General features: G+C 36.1%; 1 protein-coding gene across 1 annotated transcript in view; it reads left to right on the top strand.

Moving 5' to 3' along the window:
• The window catches only part of LOC131993242 (adhesion G protein-coupled receptor A3), a 436008-nt gene that overhangs the window by 148100 nt on the left and 264777 nt on the right, over positions 1-23131 (top strand). Inside the window, exons 9-12 of the mRNA XM_059359047.1 lie at positions 1138-1357; positions 2643-2792; positions 7217-7378; positions 9474-9686. Of these exons, the coding sequence (XP_059215030.1) occupies positions 1138-1357; positions 2643-2792; positions 7217-7378; positions 9474-9686 (745 nt within the window). The remainder of the gene's footprint in view (positions 1-1137; positions 1358-2642; positions 2793-7216; positions 7379-9473; positions 9687-23131) is intronic.

Raw genomic sequence — 23131 nt, 5'->3', positions numbered from 1 at the left:
ATTAATTAATTAAAATAATACATAAAATAAAATGAAATCAGATAAGGAATAACTAATAGTAAGAAGAATTACCAAAAATAAATAAATAAATAACAGCGTCTCTTTTTTTTTTTTTTAAAACATTTGTTTATTGATTTTTCAGTGACATAACAAAATCAAGAGATGACATTACGAGAGTCAAAACAGTGTCAAGTGTAACAAGTAAAAAAAAAATAATAATACAAATAATAATAAAATAAAATGAAATCAGATAAGGAATAACTAATAGTAAATAAATAAATAAATAACAAATAATACATAAAATAAAATGAAATCAGATAAGGAACAACTAATAGTAAATAAATAAATAAATAAAAATAATACATAAAATAAAATGAAATCAGATAAGGAATAACTAATAGTAAATAAATAAATAAATAAATAAAAATAATACATAAAATAAAATGAAATCAGATAAGGAATAACTAATAGTAAGAAGAATTACCATAAATAAATAAATAAATAACAGCGTCTTTCTTTAGATCTTCCCTGGCGGTTAAGTTCCCACGTCATTCACCCCTCCATGACCCAGTCGGTAACAAAAGCTTTCTGTTTGAAATATTTATTCTCCAAGGCATAATCAAAAAAATAAATAATGAAAAATAACAAATAAAACCATCCAGTTAAGTTATTTTTTCAGACTTTAAGAAACTAATTCTGAGTCACAGAATACATTATACAACTGTTTCCTCTCCGTGAAGTGTGCTGAGCTAATCTTGATGCGTAAAATTGCTGCAGTGCCTCATGAAGTGCATTTTGTCATTAAAACAAAACCTTTTTTCTTCTAGTTTCATTGTGCACAAAGTGGAAAAGACAATGAAGTTGATTAATAAAGTAAGAAAATAAAGTTAATTAAGTCAGAAGTCAACACCAAGACGACACATTGTTTCACAATCAAGTATCAAAATCTGGCAGTCTTCTGCAAAAATAATTAGAGCTAGCTGTAAATCAAATATGCAAATTAATAATTTCCTAAGTACAGGGAGTATGAAATTGCCATCTGGTGCAGTGAGTGTTGCTTCCTAAGCTCACTTCATTGTCGATACCGTGTGTGTGTGTGTGTGTGTGTGTGTGTGTGTGTGTGTGTGTGTGTGGCAGGTGGCCAAAGACTCTAGCTGGCATCCTCGCCTTCCTGCCCTGCTCTCCTGCACCCTTCACCTCCTCCCCCCACCACTCCAGCAGCGCTCCTCACCCCCCCGGCCAGAAGGAGAAGAAGGCGTGGAGGAGCTGCGACCGGACCGGGCGCTGGGCGGAGGACGACTACACCCAGTGCCCGTACGCCAGCCAGCTGACCCGCTCGCTGCATGAGCTCACACAGGTACCGCCACACACAGAATCTTGATATGACACACCTGTTTTACTGTGGGGGCCAAGGAGGGGCCAGTGTTTAACCCATTAAGGCCTAAAGCGCCTGGAAAAAAAATGCCTGGAAAACCTCTGGGCGATTTTCAAATGACCCCCTAAAACCTGAAGTTTTTCTGGAAATTCAACACCTACTAAATAATAGATTTTTCAGCCTCTGTAGCAGATAAAAATGAAATTCAAAAAGTATTTGAGAGCTTATACCCATGGCTTTAATACGAAGTTGAGTTTATTTGTCCAAACCTTCAATAAAGTTTTTAAAAAAATCAAAAAACTCAGCAAATGTTACATTTGACTGAATAAAAAATCCTATGCATAATACTAATACATGCCCATTAGCAAGATGCAAACATGATATGACCACTGGAAGAACAAGACATAGTTCTCATTGTAATAACTGTAATGGATTATGCAGATCAAAATGGATTTTGATCACATTTCTAGCGAGAAATATATGTTTTATTCCAACATACAAAGTGATTATGTACATTCACTGAGGGAATATTTAGAAAATAAAACATATATTTCTCTCTAGAAATGTGATCAAAATCCATTTTTATGCAGAAACTAAGTCAAAATATTGATTTTTTTTCACTAAAAATGAGAGAACTGTCCGCCATGTTTTTTGTTCTGACCGCCGGGACCTTGAAAGTCACGTGACTTGGAACAAACCAATAGGAACAAATATCCATGGAATAGCCACGGGATATGACTGTCATTAACTTGCATTGTAGCAAAATCTGTGTCAGTTTCACGGAAATTTGAGTGATTCCGTGGCTATTCCACAGACTCCTGTGAGACCAGGTTCCTTGTTTCGGTTGTCAAAGAATCACTTCTAATTGTACCAAATTACTGACATTCAACATGTTGACTTTTCCATATTTGCCAACCTACTCAGACTATTTAACAGCCAGATCTGATAACTCCATATTCCTAGAAAACAGAAACAAACATCTCCACTGATTCATCTGTAGCCTGCAGGTATTTGCAGATCTGTACGTGTAAGCCTTTATATACATAATCCACACTGACTGGTGACAAGCTCTTTCATTCTGCATTTCTCAAGGGGGTTACTGTATTCTGGTTCACAACTACATGCATGGCATGAAATGGCATTACAGGGATTTATTATTTATTACATGTTGTCAGTGCTGTTTCATGTGATCTCTGTTAATTTGTCATGAAGGAGCGTGTGATCTTCCTCTCTGAACGTTTGCTGTGTGTTTGTCTTTGCTTTCCAGATAACTATTAATACCACCAACGCTCAGCCGCTGGGCCAGCAGCTGGTGGCGTTCACCAGCAGGGCGGCGCTCTTCACCGACGTCATGGACGTCATCTTCGTCACTCACCTGGTGGAGAGGCTGACGAGGCTGGTGGGGCAACGCAGAGACGTGAGTGGACTCACAGAAGCTTTAGTTTCACACATGACAATATTAAAACAGTTTTTTTTACTTTTTTATTGATTCCACATATCAACATTCCATCGACATTTTACATGTGCTGTACAATTTTCCAACATTAGTAGCAGTGGCGGTTCTAGACCAGTTTTACTGTGGGGGCCAAGGAGGGGCCAGTGTTCAATCAGAGGGGCACATTAAAAAACGCCAAAGATGATATCTTAGCATTCAAAACCTTTATTTTAGCTTATTTAAAAAATCTCATTTAAGTATATTTGGAAGATACAAATACATTGATTGAAACAATGAGACTTACCAACAATAACAATTATTTTTGTAGGACAATGACATTACCCATTTTTGTGCACAATTACTTTTTATTTTATTTTGAAAGTGCAGAATGAGTGAGAATGATCTTTTATTATATATACGCAAGCTTTTATTGCACAATAAACTGTTATACAATGTACACATTCTAGGTTTCTTTTGCGTACAATGAGATATTGTTTGACCAAAAATGGGTAAGAATTGTTCCATCATTGTTCATTATAAATTGACCATTTTATTATTAATTTGACACAGGGGCCACAGCAGGGGCCAAGAGCTTTTTCACAGGGGCAGGGGCCCCTGTAGGCCCCTGTGTAGAACCACCACTGATTAGTAGAATATTCGCATACTTCTCCACCACGGAGCAGAGACTTAGTTTGACACAAATTATCAAGTAAAGTTACAGTAGAAGTAAAATGAAACCTTTTTCCACTACTCTCCTTATTTTCATACCTCTTTTGCATCGTCCCTTTTTCTCCCGTTGGAGGGTAAACATATCAAATAAACATATGAATAATGAACAAGTTTGTAGCCTGAACCAAGGGGGTCAATAATCTACAATACACAGTGTCCTTACTGTACAAAGTCTGCTCTCAATGGAGACACAAAATCAACCCAGTTTTTCCAGTATATTATAAAAGTATCTGTTTTTAGTCTAGTTGAGAAAGTCAGCTTCTCCATTCTATATATATCCAGCATTACCTCTACCCAATCCTCTATTTGTGGTGCATCTGTTTTTAGCCATTTTCTGGTGATGGCCTTTTTAGCCGCCACCAACATTATTCGAAATATGTATTTTCCTCCTGACCTTGTAATCTCCTGGTTCTCTTTTATTAAAACAGTTTTTATAGTCTGACACTGTCATTAAAGGTATAATATGTAATTTTTATCAAGGTCAATTACCATTTTTTTTGCTTGCCTGTCTACAAGTTTGGGGTAGATAATATATATATATATATATATATATATATATGTATCATATATATATCATATATATATGCATCATATATATATATATATATATATATCATATATATATCATATATATATATGATACATACTTATGGCAAACAGAGTAAAGAGTATAAAAAATAAGACAAGAAGATAAGAATGACCATTTTTTTGCTTGCTTGTCTACAAGTTTGGGGAGTAGATAAGATATGATAATATATGATAATATATGATATATATATATATGACACATAGGTATGGCAAACAGAGTAAAGAGTATAAAAAATAAGACATATTTTGTGGTATATAACATCTAGAATACTATAGAAAAAACACCTAATAGGCCTAATGTCGTCATGGTAACAGAATACAACATGATTACATATTCAAAATGACAAAACATGAGTAACTATATTCTGTTACAGTTTACAGTGGGCCAAGGAAGAAGCTGTTAAATTTTGGAGCAGATTCACAAATTTATTTTTTTTGCTTTGTTTGCATGGCCTTGGAGGAGTGCCCTTCTAGTTTGTTGTTCTTTTATTGGGTCTAAAATTCAAACGAGGCTCAAATTTTCCATAAAAAAAGATTTTTAAAAGATGTGCAACAATTTGTATGTGTGGAGAGCACCTGCCAGAGAGAAAAGCCAGAAGGAAAGCAGAGCAAGAATACTGTCAGAAATGTCAGAAACCAGTTCAGAAATGTTGAACTCTTCCAAAAGTAAACCGGAGTTCGACGCCAAAAAAAAAGAATGTCTTGAAGAAGAAATATTAATTGAGACCATAATGTTGCCACGAGAGTTTTTTCTGAGGTAATAAGTCAAGTGAGAAGTCTTTTCATTTTGTATTGAGATGGAAAGGACCGGAGTTCTTCTGCAACCACAGTTGGAATTTTTAAAAGATTACAGGCTAAAGGCACTTCCTGGTTAGCTTCACTGCTCACACCAGGAGGTTACCACCTGCTCTGGATCTTAGATTAAATCCTTACTTACTTGCTCAGCTTGTTTCTCTGATAATTTAAGTATTTAGAATATGTTACTTACCGTATTTCCTCAATTTAAAGCCGGGCCCCTATTAATGACCAGCCTCATTTAATAACCGGGTGTAAAAACAACTTTTAGTAAATAAAAGCCGGCCTCCTCTATAAGCCGGGTGTGTTACCGGTGTTATGTTAAAGTCTGTTCCCCGTCGATATGTGTCCCCCTTACCTTAACCTGACCCCTGACCCCAACCAGTCCTCCTTTAAGTTGTTAACATGAGCCCAAGTTTACCTGAACCCCAAACAGTTCTCTCTACAAGGCCTCACCTTAAACTGAAATCCTAACTCCAACCAGGAGGTGATCTACGGAGAACACCGTTCAGGAAACATCATTTGACGGTAACAGATATCTGTATTTTGAAGTTTGCTACTAGTTAAAACCTTCTGAACAATAAACACTAAAGGAATCCTTCCAGAAGAAGCTGACTGCAAGTCTAATGCTAATTCACGTCACCAAAAAGGGGGACTAGTTCACTCATTTTGGGAGCTGCTACTCCTCTGTTGACAGTATTCATGCATGTGTTTTCTGAAAGCAACGTTTGTCAGGAAAACTGTGAATATCTAGAGCTAACAACAGCTCCTCACAAGCTCTAATTGAGCAAAAAAGAAAAAGGACCCTTCCTTGGATCTCAGCTCGAGTCAGCAGGATCTGCCTAAAAAGACCCGGCAACACGCTGACGCTAACATATATCAAAATTGTGACAGAAAATATGGTCAGAACATGTTAAATGCAATACAGGACACCCTATTAATGGGTTAGAATTGTTAAATGGGTTTAATCTTAGATTTTAGAAGATTTAAAGTGTTTGTTACAAGGGTGTCACCATGGGTTCTTATGGGTAAAAACAGTTTTTATAGTCTGACGCTGTCATTTAAAGGGATAATATGTAACTTTTCTCAAGGTCAATTACCATTTTTTTGCTTGCCTGTCTACAAGTTTGGGGAGTAGATAAGATAATATATGATTTAGTTGTCACAGCAGCCCAAGATAAAGACACAGAGTAAAGAGTATAAAAAATAAGACATATTTTGTGGTATATAACATATAGAATACTATAGAAAAAACACAGAAGACCTAATATGGGCCTAATGTCGTCATGGTAACAGAATACAACATGATTACATATTCAAATTGACAAAACATGAGTAACTCTATTCTGTTACAGTTTACAGTGGGCCAAGGAAGAAGCTGTTAAATTTTGGAGCAGATTCACAATTTTTTTTTTTTTTTTGCTTTGTTACCATTGTGAAATAGACATAGTTTGTTGTTCTTTTATCGGGTCTAAAATTCATACAAGGCTCACATTTTCCATAAAAAAGATTTTAAAAAGATGTGCAACAATTTGTATGTGTGGAGATCTCAGCTCAGAGACAGCAGGATCTGCCTAAAAAGACCCGGCAACACGCTGACGCTCCGGCTTCAATCCTTCAATCGATTCCAGACAGCTTAACTTCTCACCTCGTATGCTTTCCCTCTCGCCCATGGCGGCGTCGGACCTGAATGGCAATTATGATTATGAAGACACATCTCTTTTTTTTGGGGGGCGAGTCGTTGTTTTACCTGAAGCGAACTCCTCCTCCTCCGCCCGTGGCCGGAGGCGATCGGCGGGCCTTTTGCGTCACTCTGAAGGTCAGCTTGTGCGAGGGGAAGGGTGTTGAGCTTAGTCAGTAAAAAGAATCAATATTAGCTCTCACTTGTCCAATTACTCATCATGGGTCACTCGGGAGGAGATATTATAAGGAGATACTTAGAGTTTTATCATTCCTGAGACAATACTGATGAGACCACCCTCATTCATCCAATAAAGAACAGTTAAATGAAGCAACAATGAAAAGTACAGTAAGTAAATAGCGAACTGCCATCCCAAGGAAGCGATTATGCCCCATTGGAGCTGCTAATCTAAATTAAATCTCCCTATAATGAATGAAGCCACCATTGCCTCCCGCACAATCCTGACTGGAGATTATAAATGTGCCTGTTGTTGTGGATATGATTGATGTGCATGATGAGTCTGCGTCTCTGTGTGTGTGTGTGTGTGTTTGTGTGTGTTTGTGTGGGCTTTGTGTACATGCATTAGCATACATGTCTGCTTGTGTCTCCTCAGCTCGGGGACTATATCTCAGACATAGCCAGCAACATGATGCTGGTGGAGGAGCACGTGCTGTGGATGGCGCAGAACGAGGCCAGAGCGTGCACGCGCATCGTGCAGTGCGTGGAGCGCATCGCCGACCTGTCGCTGACCGGAGACAACCAGGTCATTTCTAAGGTAAATACGGCTGGTGAGGCACTGGCTTCATCACAATCAGGTTTACAACATATGAACTGAATGAATTAATTAATTTTATTTTAGGACAGACAGTACAGAGCCATTAAACATTGCAACATGAAACATGAGCAACCTGGTCTCACAGGAATCCGTGAAATAGCCACGGATTTCGCTTAACTCAAAATCCGTGGAATAGCCACGGAATCACTCAAATTTCCGTGAAACTGACACGGATTTGGCTACAATGCAAGTTAATGCCAGTCATATCCCGTGGCTATTCCAACATACAAAGTGATTATGTACATTCACTGAGTGAATATTTAGAAAATAAAACATATATTTCTCGCTAGAAATGTGATCAAAATCCATTTTTATGCAGAAACTAAGTCAAAATATTGATTTTTTCACTAAAAATGAGAGAACTTGTTTGTAGAAGTTTAAAAAAATGAATAAATAAACAGATGGCTGCACTTGACTTGCTAACTGTAGATGGTAGCCATAGACCCGTTGGTTTGTGGCCCGTTGGAAGCCTCGAGTTCAGCGCTACACTCGTCGCCATCTTGTTTCCGATACAGGAAGCAGACCATATTTGGACTGTGGAGGAGGAGAGGGATCTGATCACTGACTACAGCCTCTCTACACCTCAACCTGACTGAGAGAAGCTGCTGCTAATTCATGTTAGCATTAACTGGAGCATTAACTGGGATGTTAGTTTTAGCTAGCAAAAAAACAAAAACAAAATGTATCTTTCTGACCTCAGAAAACTGAGCAGCGACTCCTTGGAGTGTCTGTTAGTCCAACCAAACACTGAACAAGACATTTAATGAACAAAACATTCAAATAAACTGTCATTAAGTGAAAATACAGTGAAAGGGTCAAAGTTATGAGACCAAACCGGTAAACTTCCCTTTTTATATCTATATAACGTTATATATAACTTTATTGACTCGTTGCCGTGGATACGCATTGCTCTGCTTCTCTCCTGATGACAGCTCGCCTTGTTAGTGACCTGTCAATCAAAGGTAGCCCCGCCCCCAAATCATACGATTCTTTATCTTCTATTTTCTTCTAAATGGGGCCATTTTTAACTCTTTAACTATTAACATCAAATTGTCTTGAAGATGATTTTTTACTAGTGATTGAGACCATAGTGTTGTCCTAAAAAAAAAAACTTCTGAGATAATAAATCAAGTGAGAAGTTTGCTCATTTTGCATTGAAATGAATGGACATAAATGTTTTTGCAGCCAAACTTAGCGCCCCCTGCTGGAATTTTCGGTAGAATGCAGCTTAAGGCACTTCCTGGTTTGCCTCCCTGCTCAGACCAGGAGGTTGCCGCCTGATTGTAGCTTGCTGTCACTTATTGTGCAGCCGAGGAGTCGCAAGAAGAATCACTAGCGCCCCCTACCATGAGGCAGGAGAACTGCGTGCCACATTTAGTGCCTTTTAGCAGCCGTTTTATTATTGCTCAGCAAAAAAAACACTGTACATTATATACATCAGCTAAATGATGGAAATTTAGTTCATATAGCAAACGTTTTAAATGCGACATACAGAGAAACAGCGATAAGGTCTCACTGCATAGCATGCTAGCACAGTTAGCTGAGTCATTGCGCAATCCATGTTGAGGCTCTTCTCAGTATTTGAACAGTTAATTTAATGTGAAAATTCATAAATTAAAAAAAAAAAAATGATCTCAAACTGGGTTAGTTGGATAAAAAAAATAGCTTTTGTCGTGCAAATCACTGGATAAATATTAATCATTTTTTAAATTTTACATTTTTTTCTCTCTATGATGACAGACACTAGTATACAGTGTAGACTTTTGGACAGCCACACTCACGGCCACACTCCGTCAGGGCAGAGGTTGATTATGTGACTAAATGTCCTGCAGCTTTACCTTTTTTCTTGCAGCTTAGAATAATGAGAAGTTAATTTGGCTCTTGCAGATAGCTAGAATAAGGCAAGAGAGAAAGAGATAAATTGCTTCCTTTGTTTCTTCTCACTTCCTCTCTGCTGTCACTTGGGATAAAAGCATCTGCTTAATATAAAAATATCTCCCGCCCCCTCTCTACCCCTCACTCTTCCCCCCCTAAGGTGTCCGCTAACATCGCTCTGGAGGCCTTCCTCATCCAGCCGTCTAACTTCCGCGGCCTGTCCTGCACGGCGCTGCAGCTGCCGCCATCGTCCGCCACCTCGCCGCTCTCCCACGCCGACAGCGGGGACGCCGGCGCCGGCGGCGACTCGTTGCTCAACTTCAAATGCCACACTGTCAACAAGAGCGGCACGCCGGCCAGTCAGCTCAGCAAGGTGAGTGGAAAAAATGGTGGGAAACTTCTAAAATATGCTTTTTTTTTCCTTTTTTTTTTTGCTCGGCTCTGTCGGCAGAGCCCTCCGAATCCTGCCTGCGGTTAGGAAACAACGTTTTCTGACTGCTTCTCTTTCTAATTCCCAGCTGGGGTTTTTTTTTTTTTTTTAAAAAGCCACACTACTCTTGTACTTTTCTGCTCAAATGCAAGTGAGAGAAGAAGCAGAGAAGATGTTCTAATAAGGGGGGTCGGGCTGAGAGAGAAATAAAATATGAGAACAGCTCGTACAGCAGCTCGTGGGCACAATAAAATGAATTCTCCAGCACCACACAGTCGGAGCATGCAGGAGGGATTACCACCTGCCCTTAAGTCTGTTGTTGCCTATTTGTTGCGGTGAGATGACACCCTGTTTGGCTTGGCTGGCACGCCATAGATCAGCCGGTGATGGGTGGGGTTGTCGTGAGGGGGCAGGGCCCGCAAATAGCACGGTAATCTGGGGAGTCAGTGAATCCGGGCCACTCCCCCCCGCGCTGTGATGAATAACCCAGCCTTGCGTCGCTGTCACTTTAAATCAGTTACCGCCCCTCCACGGCTCCGGTCGTGGCCGTCCACGGATGACAAATATCCCACACCGACAGACGAGGGGGCACTCGGCATCTGCAGACACAAAATGACCCCAAAAGACACAAAATGACCAAAAAAGACACGAAATTACTAAAAAAAGACACAAAATTACAAAAAAAAAGACACAAAATGACTAAAAAAATACACAAAATTACAAAAAAAAAGACATAAAATGACCAAAAAAGACACAAAATGACTAATAAGACACAAAATGACAAAAAAAGACACAAAATGACAAAAAAAAGACACAAAATGACCCCAAAAGACACAAAATGACCAAAAAAAGACATAAAATGACAAAAAAAGACACAAAATGACTAAAAAAAGACACAAAATTACAAAAAAAGACACAAAATGACCAAAAAAGACACAAAATGACTAAAAAAAGACACAAAATGACAAAAAAAAGACACAAAATGACTAAAAAAAGACACAAAATGACAAAAAAAGACACAAAATGACTAAAAAAGACACAAAATTACAAAAAAAGACATAAAATGACCAAAAAAGACACAAAATTACTAAAAAAAGACACAAAATGACCCCAAAAGACACAAAATAACCAAAAAAAGACATAAAATGACAAAAAAAGACACAAAATGACTAAAAAAAGACACAAAATGACCAAAAAAGACACAACATTACAAAAAAAAAGGACACAAAATTACAAAAAAAAGGCACAAAATGACAGTCGAAGCATGTCACTTTAAATCAGTTACCGCCCCTCGACGGCTCCAGTCATGGCCGTCCACGGATGACAAATATCCCACACCGACAGACGAGGGGGCACTCGGCATCTGCAGGCAGAACGCTGGGCTCCCCCGGCACCGGAGCGCCATAGTTCTGCAACATTTGAACAGTTTGCACCCTCTAGCTATTCACTCGGCTGATGAATTCATCAGATCACAACGTCTTCATCACATAATGATCAGGGACGTCTCTAGGATTTTGACACATCTGGGGCTCAGCCCAGAAGAGTCAAGCAGATGTGTGTGCAGATGCGCGTGCAAAAATTTTTAGTCATTGAGACATTCTCCACATAGCCTAAGAACACACAATTCACACTACACTTGCATTCAGAGACGAATGCTTGGTTAAGTACAGGGGTGCACTGCAAACCTGTCATATCACAGGTGAAAAAGGTGAAAACGATGCAATCCCATAACCACAGATCATCAAATGAATTACCCATTTTGAATTTAGTTTGCACCCATGTACTGACATTAGCTAGCTAGGTAACAACACATTGTTTTTCCATTTAACACATTAGCAGCTACAGTAGAAGAAGCAGGCTGTGCAGGATCCCTGTCTGCTAGCTAGCTAGCTGCTATCATGCATGAAAAAGAAAATAAACAAGATGGTTCGACGTTATAGCCTAACATTAACTTTAGCTACTTTCCCCTCTAGATTCATAGATTGTGTACCTAAAAATAATTAATCTTGGGCTTCTTCTAGAGTCTAAAAGAAGCCCAGGCTTAATTATTTTTAGGTACACAATTCTCACACACTACAATTGCATTTACACACAGATGCTAATAATAAAAGATCGTTTTTCCCCATGTAATATCAACTAGCTGCTAGCTAGCTAACGTTAGCTACTTCCCTCTAGTAGTTCCAGCTGCAACACTCTTTTGAAATTATACATTTTTACATAATTTCTATTTTATTTTTATTTATTATATTTCTATTCCCATTACTTCTTTGATTGCTGACCACCTTTGGGGGGAAAAACATGGAAATATTTTTTTGGTGACATGATATCTTGTTGCACTTCAGCTGAACAACTTCCTGTCGTCAAGCTTCCTGTTGCCTGACGTCGCTGTTTTGGGTGAATGACGTCACGTGCGACCTGGAGGTGTTAACCACTTGTTTGCCAAAGCCAAATTAGTGGCTTTTTAAAAAATAAAATAATTAATTGTTACTCAAACCTGTCCAAAAACACTGTTTTATCGAAGCATCAACATAAGATAACCGAAGTTTGAGGATGTGACCTTAAAAAAAAAAAAAAGGAGGCAGAGCGCTGGGCTCCCCCGGCACCGGAGCACCATAGTTCTGCAACATTTGAACAGTTTGCAGCCTCTAGCTATTCACTATTCTCTCCGCTGATGAATTCATCAGCGTGCATGTGAGAGTGTGAGTGTGTGTGTGTTTGCCTTTCAGTCGTTCAGCGTGCTCATTTCATTTCCCTCGTCTTCTTCTCTGGTGAGACGGTGTCAAGTCTCTGCCGTTTTGTCAGCAATTACAGCACTTAGCTCTCGCCCCGGGCTATGTGTAGAATGTGTGCATGCATGTATGTATGTGTGTGTGTGTGTGTGTGTGTGTGTGTGTGTGTGTGTGTGGAAGCTAAATCAGCTGTATCACGGGGAGGACAATGCTGCAGGTCTAGAGGCCGCTCTACACATTTGCTCAAAATCCCAGACTTGATGATTTCCAGATGGACTTTGTCAAATTAAGAGGCAAATGTGGAGAAAACGTTTTTTTCTTGGGTAACTCGTCTTCACGCCTGCAGCTCAGAGTTATGACAGGAAGCTCGACACTCTCAAGTTGAATGTAAGAAATAAAAATCTGTGGGTTTCTCCGTGTTGAAGCTGGGCTGTTGGGCATCAGCCCCAAGTCTCAGTGTGTCCTTGAGTGGTGAACATGAGACTCCCAGGACGATGGATTTAGTTTATTATATACAGTAAAAATCAGACGATGTGGCACACTGCAACACGTCTCAAGGAAGAGTCTTTCTCTTAAAGTAAAGCAGCCGAGAAAAGATTCATACACTGTACACTGTAAAACATATTCTGTTTAATTTACGATAAAATACCGGCAGCTGTGGTTGCCAGAACTTCACCGTAAAAAATACAGTGAGTGGGTTTTCTACTGTAATTTTGTGTCTCATTTGATAATTTTACGTATTTTTTTGGTCATTTTGTGTCTTTTTTGATAATTTCATGTCTCTTTGGATCGTTTTCTGTCTTTTTTTTGGTAATTTTTTGTCTTTTTTGATGGTTTTGTGTCTCTTTTGGTCATTTTGTGTCTTTTTTGATAGATTTGTGTCTCTTGGTCGTTTTCTGTCTTTTTTTTGATAGTTTTGTGTCTTTTGGTCATTTTGTGTCTTTTTTGATGGTTTTGTGTCTCTTTTGGTCGTTTTCTGTCTCTTTTTTTGGTCATTTTGTGTCTTTTTTTTATAATTTCATGTCTCTTTTGGTCGTTTTCTGTCTTTTTTTTTGGTAATGTTGTGTCTTTTTAGATAGTTTTGTGTCTCTTTTGGTCATTTTGTGTCTTTTTTGATGGTTTTGTGTCTCTTTTGGTCGTTTTCTGTCTCTTTTTTTGGTCGTTTTGTGACTCTTTTGGTCATTTTAGGTCCTTTGTTAGGTCCTTTGGTCTGCTATTATTTTTAGGGTAGTTATGTCCTTGTGACGTTATGGTATTTCTCCATTCATTTTAAATGAAAAATCTAATATTTTTTACAGCAAAACTGTGTTTTCTAAAGTTTATGACAGAAAAAAGTAAAAGTTTTGTGGTATTCTTTGATTTACGGTAATTAAAAGTGTCTACTACGGTGATATTACATTTTTAATTTCACGCCCTATTTCTGATATAATTTGACAGTGTTTTACTGTAATTTCTACAAACATTTTTTACAGTGTAAAAAAATAATCTGTTAAATTTACGGTAAATTACCGGCAGCTGTGGTTGCCAGAACTTCGTCGTAAAAAATACAGTGAGGGGGTTTTCTACTGTAAATTTAAATATCAGGAAAAACTAATTTAGACTGAATATTCTCGTTATTTTTTGTGTCATTCATTCACACATCATGGCAAATCTCCATTAACTTTACATGAAAATGTTATATTTTTACAGCAAAACTGTGCGTTTCCTACAGTTCATGACAGTAAAAGTAAAAATTGTGCTATTCCTTGATTTGCGGTAATTAAAAGTGTCTACTACGGTGATACAATTTTTTATTTTACGCCCCATTCCTGATGCAATTTGACAATGTTTTACTGTAATTTCTACAAACATTTTTTACAGTGTATTGGAGAAATAAAACCGAAAAGAATGTTTCTTCATTCGGTTTGTGTTTGCAGAGTTGTTCTTGGTGTAAAACATGAAATATGGGACAGAAATGAAATGTTTCATTGCACATAATGTGGTATTTTAAATACAGCATTATAGCAAACAACAATGAAAACATTATATATTATTGTTGTACAAGGGGTTCTATTTTAGAGCTTTTTTTTCTACAAATGGTCCAATTTCATTTTAAAAAATTAATCTTTGTGTGTCTTTTGTGGGCAGCTTCAGGCTTGACTCCAAACAAATAATTAAATAATAACTTGATTTATTTATATAGCACCTTTTTATAAAAATAGCATTTACAAAGTTGTTTGACAGACAAAGCAGAGCGACAGCAGCATAGCCTGAAGGCAAAATAACCTCAGAATGGTCAAACAAAAGCAAGACAACATGAGGCAGGAACATTATAACAAGTAGACAAAAGAGCTGAAAGCAAAGCAGAGAGATGAGAAATGAAAAACAATAAACAGAAATAAAAAGAACAACATCAAATGTGTAAAAATGTGTCTTAAAAGAGGTCACTGATTCTGACCTTTATCTCTTCAGGCAGCTCAAAGACAAAGAGCCCTGAGGGTAAAAACATGGCCACCTTTAAACTGAAATAAATACATAGATAAAAATAGATTGACTTGTAATTTAGTGTTAACGCTCTGAAGTTACCAGTTATGTTGGTGTGATCAAATCACAACTTCTTCATCACGTAATGACGTTAAAAAACAAAGCCACAACCTTGGGGTCGGGACCCCAATTGGGGTTGTGAGATGATTTCTGGGGGTCGCCAAATCATTTTGGAAGTCAGCTCTGTCTCCACTGTGTTAAAGTGTTCATGTGTTAATGTGTTTTAGTCTTTTTGGTCAATTAATGTCTTTTTTTTGTCATTTTGTGTCTTTATTTAGGTCATTTTGTGTCTTTTTTGGTCATTTATGTCTTTTTTTGGTCATTTTATGTCTTTTCTTGACATTTTGTGTCTTTTTTTGGTCATTTTGTGTCTTTTTTGATCATTTTGTGGTCAATTTGTCTTTTTTTGGTCAACTTGTGTGTTCTTTTGGTCATTTCATGTCTTTTCTTGTCATTTTGTTTCCGTTTTTTGGTCATTTTGTTTTTTTTTTGGTGATCTGAACTGTCCGTGATTCTGTTCAGTGAGCAGGGGTCACGGACATTTGTGTTCACAAGCAGGTGAACAGGTGTACCTAATAAAGTGGCTAATGAGGATATCTACTGAAAACATAAAGAAAAAAGTATAATTTGCTGTCAGTTTACCCTCCACTCTCTCCGGGTCAGAAACCTTTCCTTGAAGCTGATACTTGTTTTACTGCGTCACATGAATTTCGTTTGTTTCACCTCCTCTGAGTTTGACTCTGCATGCATTGATGCTGCCTCTAATGACTTTTTTCTCCAACTCAAGTAAGACAAATGTCTTTGCACTTCTTGCAGCAAAAAAACAGCAAATTTGCCATATTGTAGATGTGCTGTGTAATTGCCTCTCATTCTGTTTTTAGTCATGTTGTGTCTTTTTTTTTTGTCATTTTGTGTCTTTTTTGGTCATTTTGTGTCTTTTTTTGTCATTTTGTGTCTTTTTTTTTGTCATTTTGTGTCTTTTTTTGGTCATTTTGTGTCTTTTTTTGGTCATTTTGTGTCTTTTTGGGTCATTTTGTTTCCTTTTTTGGTCATTTTGTGTCTTTTTTTTGTCATTTTGTGTCTTTTTGGGTGATTTTGTTTCCTTTTTTGGTCATTTTGTGTCTTTTTTTTGGTCATTTTGTGTCTTTTTTTGTCATTTTGTGTCTTTTTGGGTCATTTTGTTTCCTTTTTTGGTCATTTTGTGTCTTTTTTTGTCATTTTGTGTCTTTTATTAGTCATTTTGTGTCTTTTTCAGTCATTTTGTGTCTTTTTTTAGTAATTTTGTGTCTTTTTTTAGTAATTTTGTGTCTTTTTGGACATGAATTTCTCACCCAAAAACGCACTTTGTTTCCACCTCCTCTGAGTTTGACTCTGCATGCATTGATGCTGCCTCTAATGACTTTTTTCTCCAACTCAAGTAAGACAAATGTCTTTGCACTTCTTGCAGCAAAAAAACAGCAGATTTGCCAAATTGTAGATGTGCTGTGTAATTGCCTCTCATTCTGTTTTTAGTCATTTTGTGTCTTTTTTGGTCATTTTGTGTCTTTTATTAGTCATTTTGTGTCTTTTTTGGTCATTTTGTGTCTTTTTTTTAGTAATTTTGTGTCTTTTTTGGTCATTTTATGTCTTTTCTTTAGTAATTTTGTGTAATTTTTCAGTAATTTTGTGTCGTTTTTTAGTAATTTTGTGTCTTTTTTAGTAATTTTGTGTCTTTTTGGACATGAATTTCTCACCCAAAAACGCGTTTGTTTCCACCTCCTCTGAGTTTGACTCTGCATGCATTGATGCTGCCTCTAATGACTTTTTTCTCCAACTCAAGTAAGACAAATGTCTTTGCACTTCTTGCAGCAAAAAAACAGCAGATTTGCCATATTGTAGATGTGCTGTGTAATTGCCTCTCCATGCAATCACTCCCAGCCGACTGTACAGAGCCGTGGTGTACATTAGTGGCTTACAGTAAGTCTGTGATGGACATTATTACTGTATCATTGGCTGGCGGCAGGCAGAGGCCATAATAATAATAGTAGGGTAGAACATTGGAGGCGAAAGCCATAATGTATCTCCATTAGGTTAATCTTTTATTTAACAAGGCACGGTGACTTCATAAATGAAGTACCCATTTCACAGCAGGAGTCTGGAGGAGGCCTGGTAGGTGGCGACAGGGTTACAAACATTTCCATTTCAGTCTGACTCAAAAAGCTGATTATTGCTAGTATGACTCAGACAATATGCACATATTAAGATATTAATATGAGATGTTATTGCAGAATCATTCTGCACAAGAGTCCACTATAAAAAGGGATATCGACACGAAATGACTAAAAAAAGACACAAAATGACAAAAAAAAGACACAAAATGACAAAAAAAAGACACAAAATGACAAAAAAAGACACAAAATGACCAAAAAAAGACACAAAATAACAAAAAAAAGACACAAAATGATAAAAAACAAGACACAAAATGACTAAAGAAGACACAAAATTACCCCAAAAAACACAAAATGACCAAAAAAGACACAAAATGACTAAAAAAAAAGATATAAAATGACCAAAAAAGACACAAAATGACTAAAAAAAAGACATAAAATGACAAAAAAAGACACAAAATGACTAAAAAAAGACACAAAATGACAAAAAAAGACACAAAATGACTAAAAAAAGACACAAAATGACTAAAAAAAAGACACAAAACGACTAAAAAAAAAGACACAAAATGACTAAAAAAAAAGACACAAAATGACTAAAAAAAGACACAAAATTACAAAAAAAGACATAAAATGACCAAAAAAGACACAAAATTACTAAAAAAAGACACAAAATGACCCCAAAAGACACAAAATGACCAAAAAAGACACAAAATTACTAAAAAAAAGACACAAAATGACAAAAAAAGACACAAAATGACAAAAAAAAAACCCGAAATGAGTATAAAAGACACAAAATGACTAAAAAAAGACACAAAATGACTAAAAAAGACACAAAATGACAAAAAAAGACACAAAATGACCCCAAAAGACACAAAATGACCAAAAAAGACACAAAATGACTAAAAAAAAGACACAAAATGACAAAAAAAGACACAAAATGACAAAAAAAAAAACCCGAAATGACTATAAAAGACACAAAATGACTAAAAAAAGACACAAAATGACTAAAAAAGACACAAAATGACTAAAAAAAGACACAAAATGACCTGTGTCTTTTTGTTTGTATTTCCTGGCAGACTGAAAGATGCTAAACAGAGACAGAAATTAATGCAGAGGAAGTTGACAAAATTGGTTTAAATACTTGATATATTTGGGTAGTTTGGGGGTTTTTTTGAGAGAAAAAAAATCTCTCAAAAGGTCAGTTTTTGAGCATGAGATGAAAAAGTGTAATACTATTTCCAGCTCATTTAACATGCATAATGAACAAAGCTTCACACTCTCACACCTCCAAGCTGCCCAGTTTCTCCTCTGGAGCAGTTTGTGGGGTGAAGAGCTGGAGAGCACTTTAATGGTAATTGTTGAGGGACACAAAAGTGACTTCAACAGCCGATAAAAGGCTCTAATCTATCTGAGGTATCACCACACGGCAACAATATCTCTCTATGTTTCTCCCGTTCACGGGGCTGTGGGGAAGACTTTACCAATTACTGATAATCTGGGAAAGTCTCTTAGGCTGAACACTTTATGCTCCGTCTCAGACAATAAGAAATCATTTCTAGTTCAGTTTGTGCTGTCTAATATTAGGGAATATCATATGATATATTCAATTTGAATTTAAATATTACCAAATGTGTAAGTGCTGCTTGTAATTGTGTTTTCATATGTACTGAAGTTAGTATTAAAACTTTGTAAATGTAATGTAAACAAAAAAATTGCTTTTTTTAAAAAAAATCTTTCTTCTTCTTTTATTTATTTATTTATTTATTTATTTATTTATTTTTTATTTATTTATTTTATTTATTTATTTATTTATTTATTTTTTATTTTTTTTTTTATTTTTTTTTATTTTTTTTTTTATCTTTATTTATTTTTTTATTACTTTATTGCAGGTTATGAGATTACAAATATTAGCAGCTTCATCACATATTCAATTAATCTTGCAAAAGAATAAAAAAATAACTAAATAAATATTCATGTTTAATTGTTTGCTTATTCAATTAATTATTTCATTGAGGAAAAGAAAGAGAAGAAAAGAGAAAATAAAAAAAATAAAAAATAGCTTTTGAGTGCCCAGAATCAGTGGACGGGACTTTAATTATTGTTTTACTCTCAGTGTGTTTCTTTAATATTTGCTGCCAAGCATGGAGTTTTTAAATCTGAATCAGTTGGAGATTTAACTCCATAAAATGCCAATATTTTAATTACCACTGGCCTGGAAATTGTCACTAAAGACAGTTAGTCAAGTGTCTTCTTTAGAGTCATGTATTAAGGCCGTTTTTGTCAGGAAAGACACATTTAAAAGAATAACTTAAATAAGAGTAATTAAAGGTACAGTATGTAATTTCTACTGTTTGGGGTCTCTCAATCACAACAATAACAGAAAGCGGACTTTCTAACCTGGTGAAGTGGGATCATGGTACGTTTAGTCACGTTTATTCGCATTATGTGATTACATTCGAGTGAAGTAGCCCCAAGCCAGGGTAATATTTTGAGAAAAAAGTTTATGAGATTAAAGTGGCAAATCTACTAGAAAAAATGAGCAGATTTATGAGATTTAAAGTGGTGAATCTGCAAGAAAAAATATTTTTTTCCCCACTTTTTTCTCGTAAATCTGTGACTTTTTTCGCGCAGATTTGCCACTTTAAATCTCTTAAATCTGCAACTTTTCTTCTTGTAGATTTGCCACTTTAATCTAGTAAATTTGCAACTTTTTTCTCAAAGTATTAGAAGTCATGGGGCTATCAAACCTGTGACTGTAGGTTTAACTACCTTTCGTGCAGCGAAGAAACTTAATGTTTTGTTCAATTTACTGTGGATTAATTGTGGTAATAATCAACTTCTTAAGAACGCTATGGTTACATTTTGCAACCTCCTCCAAAGACTGAAGGAATTCTAACCGACTCCATCTTTTGTTATTGTTTTGATGGAGAGAACCCCAGGGGAAGAAAATTACATATTCTGTGTTTAAATTCCAATTAAAGGGATCTAATTCTTTAATTCAGAGTGTTAATTAAAGAATCAGTATTTAACAAATACAATTAAATATCAGATAAAGATTATTACCTAAAACAAAGCACTTGTGGTCACATTAATCTCAGACTGTAGCCTGTAACAGTAGTTCTCAACCTTTTTGAGTCGCGACCCCCAATTTAACATAACTCACTGAACACAATCTCACACGCACAGTTCAGATCACACAAAAAAGAAACAAAATGACCAAAAAAGACACAAATTGACCACGAAAATGACCAAAAAAATACACAAAAATGACCCAAAAAATTTACAAAAAGACCAAAAAAAGGAACAAAATGACCAAAAAAGACACAAAATGACCAGAAAAGACACAAAATGACCAAAAAAGAAACAAAATGACCAAAAAAAGGAAACAAAATTACCAAAAAAAAGACACAAATTGACCACAAAATGACCAAAAAAGACACAAAATTACCACAAAATTACCAAAAAAGATACAAAATGACCCAAAAAAGAAACAAAATTACCAAAAAGACAGAAAATGACCAAAAAAAAAGACAGAAAATGACCAAAAAAGGAAACAAAATGACCAAAAAAAGACACAAATTGACCACAAAATGATAAAAAAAGAGACACAAAATGACAAAATAAACACACAAAATGACCAAAAAAAGACATTAAGTGACCAAAAAGACTAAAACACATTAACACATGAACACATGTGTAGACAGAGCTGACTTCCAAAATGATTTGGCGACCCCCAGAAATCATCTTGCGACCCCAATTGGGGTCCCGAACCCAAGGTTGAGAACAGCTGGCCTATAAAACAGAACTCTCTCCTGCTCTCAGCTGCTGTGTGTCTCAGCTTGAACCAGATGCTCATCGCTCACTTGACTCTTGACATTTGCATTATGCAGTTATTATTGATTATTAATTTGATTTCAGTACATTGCATCAGATTGAGCCTCGACCTCTGTGAGCCAATCAGCTCGCTGCTGTCAGACGCTACAGCGGCTCCTGCTGACTGCTGCCGTTTGTTTTGGTCTGGTTGGGAACTTAGAACCATTCAAACCCAGATAAAGCTGTAACTTTATCCAAGCTAAAGGTTTGTTTCATTTGGTGGCTTTTCAGTGGGGGTCACTTCCACTTTACCCCTCAAAGAAACATCAGAGTTACTGTAAAACATACAACGGGGAAATAATAGAACTCATGGACAGTAAAACAGCTTTTTATTCATTATTTTCATGCCGTTTTGCAAAACAATACCTATTTTATTTCTTTTTCTCTGCTTCTCAACAACATATATCAAAACATATGTCAAAAAATTATTTTTCCGATTTGTTTTTAAGTCACAAAATAATGGACACAAGCTGCTGCTAACATTTCCTCCTCCCTGTTCTCCAATAACTTCAGATCCAGATGTTTAGAGGTTTTTTTTCACCAAGAGCTAAATTACAAGCAGAGGTCTCCTCCTCTCCAAAACAAACAGATCCGGTGATTAAAACCGGTAAAAGCACTTAACAAAGCAGTTTTATTGTAAGAAAGAAAAAAAAATCAGTGTTTCTGCGATGCTGTTTGGCTCGTTGGCAGAGGGGCTGGACACAAGCTGCTGCTAACATTCTCTCTGCTTATTACTCCAATAAGTTAAGATCCAGAAGCTCAGGAGGTTTTTACCAGCAGCTGAATTAAAGCAGAGGTCTCCTCCTCTAAACAAACACACCAGCTGATTAAAAACAGGGAAATCTGTGTTTCTTGGACACACACAGAGGAGCTGTAAGTTAAGATCTAGATGCCAAATGACTAAAGTCCTTCATTCAGCTAAAATATATGGTTAAAAACAGCTTTAAGATTTAAAAATGTGGCTTAAAAGTCAACTTCTTACACCCTCTGATAGACGAACCTCATCGCTAATTAATGAACAAAGGTTCATTTTCAGGAAATTCAAAAAATGACCAAAAAAGACACAAATTGACCAAAAAAGACACAAAATGACAAAAAACAGAAAATAACCACACAAAAAAACACAAAATGACCAACAAAAGACATAAAATGACCAAAAAAGACACAAATTGAACACAAAATGACCAAAAAAAGTCACAAAATTACCATAAAAGACACAAAATGACTAAAAAAAGGAAACAAATTGACCAAAAAAGACATAAAATGACCAAAAAAAGGAAACAAATTCACCAAAAAAGACAAAAAAATACCAAAAAAAGGAAAACAAATTGACCAAAAAAGACACAAAATGACAAAAAAAAAACACAAAATGACCAAAAAAGACATAAAATGACCAAAAAAGACACAAATTGACCACAAAATGACCAAAAAAAGTCACAAAATTACCATAAAAGACACAAAATGACTAAAAAAAGGAAACAAATTGACCAAAAAGACAAAAAATTACCAAAAAAAGGAAACAAATAGACCAAAAAAGACATAAAATGACCAAAAAAAGGAAACAAATTGACCAAAAAAGACATAAAATGACCAAAAAAAGGAAACAAATTGACCAAAAAGACACAAAATGACAAAAAAAAACACAAAATGACCCAAAAAAAGACATTAAATGACCAAAAAAGACACAAATTGACCACAAAATGACCAAAAAAGTCACAAAATTACCATAAAAGACACAAATTGACTAAAAAAAGGAAACAAATTGACCAGAAAAGACAAAAATTACCAAAAAAAGGAAACAAATTGACCAAAAAAGACATAAAATGACAAAAAAAAAACCACAAATGACCAAAAAAAGACATTAAATGACCAAAAAGACTAAAACACATGAACACTTTAACACAGTGGAGACAGAGCTGACTTGATCTGGTGACCCCCAGAAATCATCTCACAACCCCAATTGGGGTCGGGACCCCGAGGTTGAGAATAGCTGCTAACATTCTCTCTGCTTATTACTGCAATAAGTTAAGATCCAGAAGCTCAGGAGGTTTTTAACCAGCAGCTGAATTAAAGCAGAGGTCTCCTCCTCAACAAACACACCAGCTGATTAAAAACA

This window comes from Centropristis striata, chromosome 20, assembly GCF_030273125.1.
Source record: "Centropristis striata isolate RG_2023a ecotype Rhode Island chromosome 20, C.striata_1.0, whole genome shotgun sequence".
NCBI classification, from domain to species: Eukaryota; Metazoa; Chordata; class Actinopteri; order Perciformes; family Serranidae; genus Centropristis; species Centropristis striata.
Note: the sequence above shows the minus strand (reverse complement) of the source record. Positions and strands in the feature narration are given on the sequence as shown.